At 41.8% G+C, this 6,000-nt stretch overlaps 1 protein-coding gene across 4 annotated transcripts in view; it reads left to right on the top strand.

Moving 5' to 3' along the window:
• The first annotated feature begins 706 nt into the window (after positions 1-706).
• CCNH (cyclin H) overlaps positions 707-6,000 on the top strand; it is a 475,189-nt gene continuing 469,895 nt past the window's right edge. For 3 of the 4 annotated variants that reach the window (XM_065740532.1, XM_065740533.1, XM_065740530.1), the window contains exons 1-6: positions 707-825; positions 992-1,114; positions 2,648-2,721; positions 3,000-3,210; positions 3,478-3,641; positions 5,788-5,858. In XM_065740532.1, the coding sequence (XP_065596604.1) occupies positions 709-825; positions 992-1,114; positions 2,648-2,721; positions 3,000-3,210; positions 3,478-3,641; positions 5,788-5,858 (760 nt within the window). In that variant the 5' untranslated portion in view covers positions 707-708. The remainder of the gene's footprint in view (positions 826-991; positions 1,115-2,647; positions 2,722-2,999; positions 3,211-3,477; positions 3,642-5,787; positions 5,859-6,000) is intronic. The other variant, XM_065740531.1, reaches the window with a different exon arrangement.

The raw sequence follows: 6,000 nt of genomic DNA, 5'->3' as shown, positions 1-6,000 counted from the left end.
GGACAGCAGAGTGGTGGGTAGGGTGGCTGTTTATAACACAATGGAGGGTCCAGAGAAGATAAGTAAAATTGCTGTTTGAAACTCAGTGGGGGAGACTGTGAAGATGGGGAGGCAGATTTGCTGGCAACATAATGTAATTCCCTTAGCATCTAGAAATTTACTTTTAGCTTTAATCCTATGACCACCAGAGATGTCACTCACTTTAGAATTTCTGTCCATATCTTTTGAATGTGATGAATATTAATGTTTTATGCCTTTAAATGTGTAGTCGTTTTTCCCTTCGGTGTGAATGTTTGGTGGAGAGATCCCCCATGCACCCAGCGCTGTAATAAAGGGAATACCTGCTTGACATAACTCATTGGCATGTCAAACTACTCTGTCGGATTTCTCGGCATCATTGTTAACAAATCAATGAAAGCGTAAGTCCTCTATGTGTGTGACTATCAAAAGAAAAAAACAGATTACTCATTTCAGAGTCTTCCTCAGCCGGTATTTATCTCGAGCTGCGCTGGCTCCTGGCCAGCCCCCAACTCCCTCACTCGTCAAAGCTCACGTTCCGCAGTGCTCCACACACAGTAAGCAGCGAACCCGCCTCGACCTTTTCCCGCCCCCGAGCGCCGCCATCTTTGCCCGCCCCCGAGCGCCGCCATCTTTTTCCGCCCCCGAGCGCCGCCATCTTTGCCCATCCCCCAGCTCTCGCGGGTGGTCATGTTCTACAGCAGCACGCAGCGGCGGTGCTGGACCTTCCGCAGCGAAGAGGAGCTGAGTCGGAGCCGGGCCGATGCTAACCGAAAGTTTCGTAGTAAAGCAGTGGCCAGCGGGAAGGTGCGGTGTGGGGAAGCTGGGCTTCCTCTGCGGGGCTGCTGGGGGGGAGGGGCGGCCCTGGGCCTGCTCTGCTCTGCTCTGCTCTGCTCTGCTCTGCTCTGCTCTGCTCTGCTCTGCATCTCATCTCATCTCATCTCATCTCATCTCATCTCGACCTTTCCCCAAGGTGCAGCAGGGCGACCCTTTCCTGCTCGAGGCCCACGAGGAGCTGGCGATATGCAAATACTACGAGAAGAGGCTGCTGGATTTCTGTGCCGTCTTCAAGCCTGCCATGCCGCGCTCTGTGGTGGTGAGCTGAAGCGTTGCGTCGCGAGGTGTCTGTGTCTCGTTTTCTTCGCTGCTGTGCCGTCAGGGAAAAGCGTGGTTTTCTTAGTGGTTACTGAGCTCGGTGGGCCTGGTGGGTTCCTTCCAGGTTGGAGTAGATGTTTATAGGACTATGGAATGGTTTGGGTTTGGAAAGGCTCTCAGAACCCACTTAGCTGTAGTCCCCTGCTTCAGGCAGGGCTGTCCTCCCCCAGCTCAGGCTGCCCAGGGCCTTATCCAGCCTGGCCCTGAGCCCCTCCAGGGATGGGGCACCACAGTTTCTCTGAGCAGCTCTGCCAGGGCCTCGCTGCCCATTCAGTGAAAAATTTCCCCTGATGTCTCATCTAAATCACCCTTCATTCAGTTTAAACCCGTTTCCTGTCACTCTTAGACTATGTAAAAAGTCAGTTCCCCTCCTGTTTGTAAACTCCCTTCAGGTACAGGAAGGTCATACTGAAGTCTTCCTTCACATAGAGAGCAAGTCCAGCTACACGTTATCTTTGTAGGAGAGTTGTTCCAGCCCTCTGATCGCCTCTGAGGCCCTCCTCTGGATCTGCTCTGAAAGCTCCAGTCTTTCTCTGGGACTGCAGTACTCGGCCTTGGGCCCCACGAGGGCAGAGTAGAGAGGGACAGGCACCTCTCTTTTGATGCAGCTCAGGGTAATGTCAGCCTTTTAGCCTCATCACACCATGAGCACACGCTGCTGGCTCATGGGTGCCATTTAACTTTTTTCTTTCCTCTTAGGCAGGGAGTAGAGCCCAACCTAGGACTGAATATAATTTGTCTTTGGTGTGATGGTGTGCACTTGAGCACAAAGCAAGCTAGCTCAAGCAACAACATAGGCAGAAATCTAAGCATAAAAGTGAGATGTGCAATGACTTAGCTTGAGTGCCTTGAGTGGGAAGATTTAGAGCTGAAGCAGGGAATTAAAATTGTGTTTCATTTGTCAGCTTTTTATTCAGAAGCATCCCCCCAGTAGTTCCTCTTTTTGGTCACTGTGGTGAATAATTAAAAAAATGATCATTTTATCTAAATGTACTTTAGCCATGTCACAGAATGCTGCTGTTACATTCTCTGTGAAGCCCATCCTTATATTTGAGAATCAGACCCCTTAGGGTATGTGTGCTGAGTCAAGCTTGGCAAGTAGTAGGTTGGAAATAACCTGATCTGTGCTGATACAGTTCAGTATTTGCTTGGAAACTTGTCTCTGTTGGACTGAAGTATTTCATTTAAATATGAGATGAGATTTTTATGAAGATATTGTAGACTTTTTGTTTGTTGTATTCCTGAATATACATCTAGAAATGGCAGAAAAGGTAACCAAAGTGCTATTTTATAAGGTTTTATGCATCCATAAGTGAATTAACCTTGAATGACATGGCATACTGTAAATTTTAGTGTTTGTGTGTCTTGTGTGCATGTAGTATATATTCACACGTAGTCTGTTTGGTGATTATTATTTTTCTTATCCATTTCTACTTCTACATTTAACTCTTTCCTTCTCTTTTCAAAAATTAAGGGAACGGCATGCATGTATTTCAAACGCTTTTATCTCAATAACTCAGTGATGGAGTATCATCCTCGGATAATAATGTGAGTTATCTGCACACCATGAGTTACTGTGTCTCTTAGAGCAATAGAAGTATAACCCTTGTTTGTTAAGATGTGAACAAAATAGGAAATCAGAGACCTTAAATGCAAATGAAGACAAAGTGTGATCACCTTCCATTTGCACTTGGAAAAGTTCATTATATTCTGAATACAGTATTTTGAAAATTTAAAATTAATAGTAAATCTCTATAGAACTTTTGATAAAACAGTGGATGCTGCATATCTGAATTTTTTTTTCTTTTTTCCCCAACCTTCTCAAGGCTAACATGTGCATTTTTAGCATGTAAAGTAGATGAGTTTAATGTGTCCAGTGCACAGTTTGTTGGTAACCTTCGAGAAAGCCCTCTTGGACAAGAAAAAGCTCTTGAACAGATACTGGAATATGAACTTCTCCTTATTCAGCAGTTGAACTTCCATCTTATTGTACACAGCCCATACAGGCCATTCGAGGGAATTCTGATTGATCTGAAGGTAATGCTGTTTGCTACATACTTCATTTGCTAATGTAATACAGATGTCAGGGCTTCTGTCCTTTTGTGTCCGTGCTTATAAAGATGTTGATTCTGAAGTGATAGGCAGAAGATATCTGAAAGGGGCTGTGTTTTTTTGTGGTATTTAAATATTATTTATGGATTGAGATGGCTTGTTACGCTTCTGCTTTACAAAAAATTGTTTTTTTGTGTTGGGCTCACAAACTGGAAAAGGAGTAGCTACTTAACTTTCCAAAATGTTTCCTAGACTCGGTACCCGTTGCTGGAGAATCCCGAAGTTCTAAGGAAAACAGCTGATGACTTCCTCAATCGAGTGGCTCTGACAGATGCTTACCTTCTCTTCACTCCCTCACAGATAGCTCTTGCTGCTATACTATCTAGTGCTTCAAGAGCAGGAATTAATGTAGAAAGGTAGTATTTTCATTTTCTTTCAAGAGTTTTATTTGTGTCTTGTATAAGATCATTTTGTTCTAGATGTTCTTAACTAATAAGAGCACGTTTTTATTTCATAGTGAACAATCTGCTGCATTCTTCAAGTGTGCTTCAAAATGAAAGCAGTAGTGATAATGGTTTTTCTCATCTTTGGAAAGCAGGAGCTATGCAGTTTAGTGTATGGTTTTTATATTCCTTTTAATTATTTTTGCTTCTACCAAAGTGACAGCTTTGACTGATGAGTGCAGACTGGGGTTTTCAGACTGATATAGAAGGTTGAAGTAAAGAAGCTGAAATACAGTAGGAAGTGAGAATGTGAAATATGTAAAGAAAGGAAAAAAAATAAGCTTTTTTTAGAATTGAGATACTGGGTTTTGGAGTCAAATAGTATTAATCTGAACTGATGGCTGCTAGGAATGCAGAAACTAGGTGCTGTACTTGTGCTTTGAATTTCCATGGAAATAGACTAATGCTAAGGCACTGTTCTTCTCAGCAGTCTGTCCACTAATGTTTGCAGAGCTATCATGAAATGCTTTGATATCACTTCTGAAGGACGTAATTAAAACAATTCTGTTTAAAGTAACTTCTTTTCCACTTACCTTGTACAAATCCTGAATGTTTTTCTCAGGATTTCAGTTTACCCAGAATGATGTACCAGAGTTCAGGTGGTCATTGTAACTGCTCATCTAATTGTCTAATTCTTGAGCATGTATTGTATACTGTGTCTGCCAAAACTCAGAGAAACATGGATGTGGAAAGAACTAGAACGGTAAATAGTGTGTTCCTTAAGGTTTTGTTTTTACATGAAGAAATGAGGTTTTGTCACCTGTTTGCTTAACATTTACTGTAAGTTGTCAGTCACTCATTTCACATCAGCTTGAGCTGCTGCATGCTGGAGAAGCTAAAGCTGCAGCACTGATCTTGAGAGCATGGCACCCATGCATTGACAGGTTAGGGTTAGGATAGAATTTGGAGGATTTGAAAGTCTGTTCCTCCCACAGTGTCAGTGTTTGTATTCAAAAATGTACAACTTAAGGAAAAGAATTGCAAGTGTGCTGTGGCAAATAGTGGCTTCAGTTCTGGTGTCAGCACAAAAATGCACTTGAAGTTGCACAAGAGTGGATGTTATAGGAGCAGGTGTTGTTAACTGGGCAGGTCTGAGCTAACAGCAGTTACCATCTTCGTGGCATCTGGTGCATCAGGCTGAGAGCTGCAACTCATGAATCTGAATAAATTTTGCACAGACCAACCTTTAAATTTTATTTACAAGTTTTTCTAGTAAGGGAAAAAAACATCTTCAAAGATGTTAGCAAGGATTTATACTTACATATTTTGTACTTTTAGACAGGTGATGTACTTTTTTTTTTCTTGAAGGTTTGAAAGTGCAAGTGAGAAAGCAAATGTTAAAGCTAAAAGTGAAATCACTCAAAATTCCATGTTTTTACTCCAAAGCCATGCAGCATGTGTTCAGCATTGTGTCTCTTAAATAGGTGCACTTAAAAGGAAACTTAATCTAAACTCCTTTTCTTTAACACTGGATTGTGATCAGTACTTCTGCAGTAGTGTTCCTCTGCTGTGTTGTTTTTCTTACTAAAAGGAAGTTTTAATTTGAGAGCAGGGTACGCACAGACTGAGAGTGACCACTTGTTTTCAGTGGTCAGGCTCACTGCTGGAGGAAGCAGTCTCATCTTGCAAGCTTTCCTGTCAGTTGATCTGTATGAATAGTGCTCTTCTGTAGCATCTGCTTTGCCAGCAGTCGTACTGTGCACAGTGTGATAGTATGATACTTTGTGGAGCCTTAAGCACTAGTTGACTTAACTCAGCAAGGCTTATTTACAGATGTTTAATTCCGCAGTAGCAGGACCTTTGGTTCTTTACATGGTTAGGAAATACTTTGCCAAGTTCTTAGAAGAACAGTAATACTGGAAGTGAAGGACTTTCTTTTTTTATCATTTCATAGCATTTGAGCAACAGAAGTGTTTGTTGGTTTTTGTTTGGTTTTTTTTTTTTACATCTAATTATATAGCTTTAGGAGGTAGAAATTACAACTGATGTGTGTTTTATTAACGCTAGCTGTTACAAATAATTACAGAGCTTTAAGAGTTTGTTTTGTTTTGCTTTGCAGTTATTTATCAGAATGTTTTATGCTGAAAGACGATAGAACATTCTTGGCCAAACTGCTGGAGGGTATGAAAAGTAAGTAGTATATAAATAAATAACATCTCTGAAGGGGATGAGGGGGAGAAAATAACAGCTTAACACCTTTTTTCAAAGAGCTTTAAGTAATCAAGTGCACTTCAAATGGTTTTCTTCATATCAGGGCTTACAGAAGGTAGTG

The sequence above is a fragment of the Cyrtonyx montezumae genome, unplaced genomic scaffold, assembly GCF_038088225.1.
Source record: "Cyrtonyx montezumae isolate F1298 unplaced genomic scaffold, pur_monq_1.0 scaffold_27, whole genome shotgun sequence".
In the NCBI taxonomy this organism is placed as follows: Eukaryota; Metazoa; Chordata; class Aves; order Galliformes; family Odontophoridae; genus Cyrtonyx; species Cyrtonyx montezumae.
This window is presented reverse-complemented; position numbering and strand designations above follow the sequence as displayed.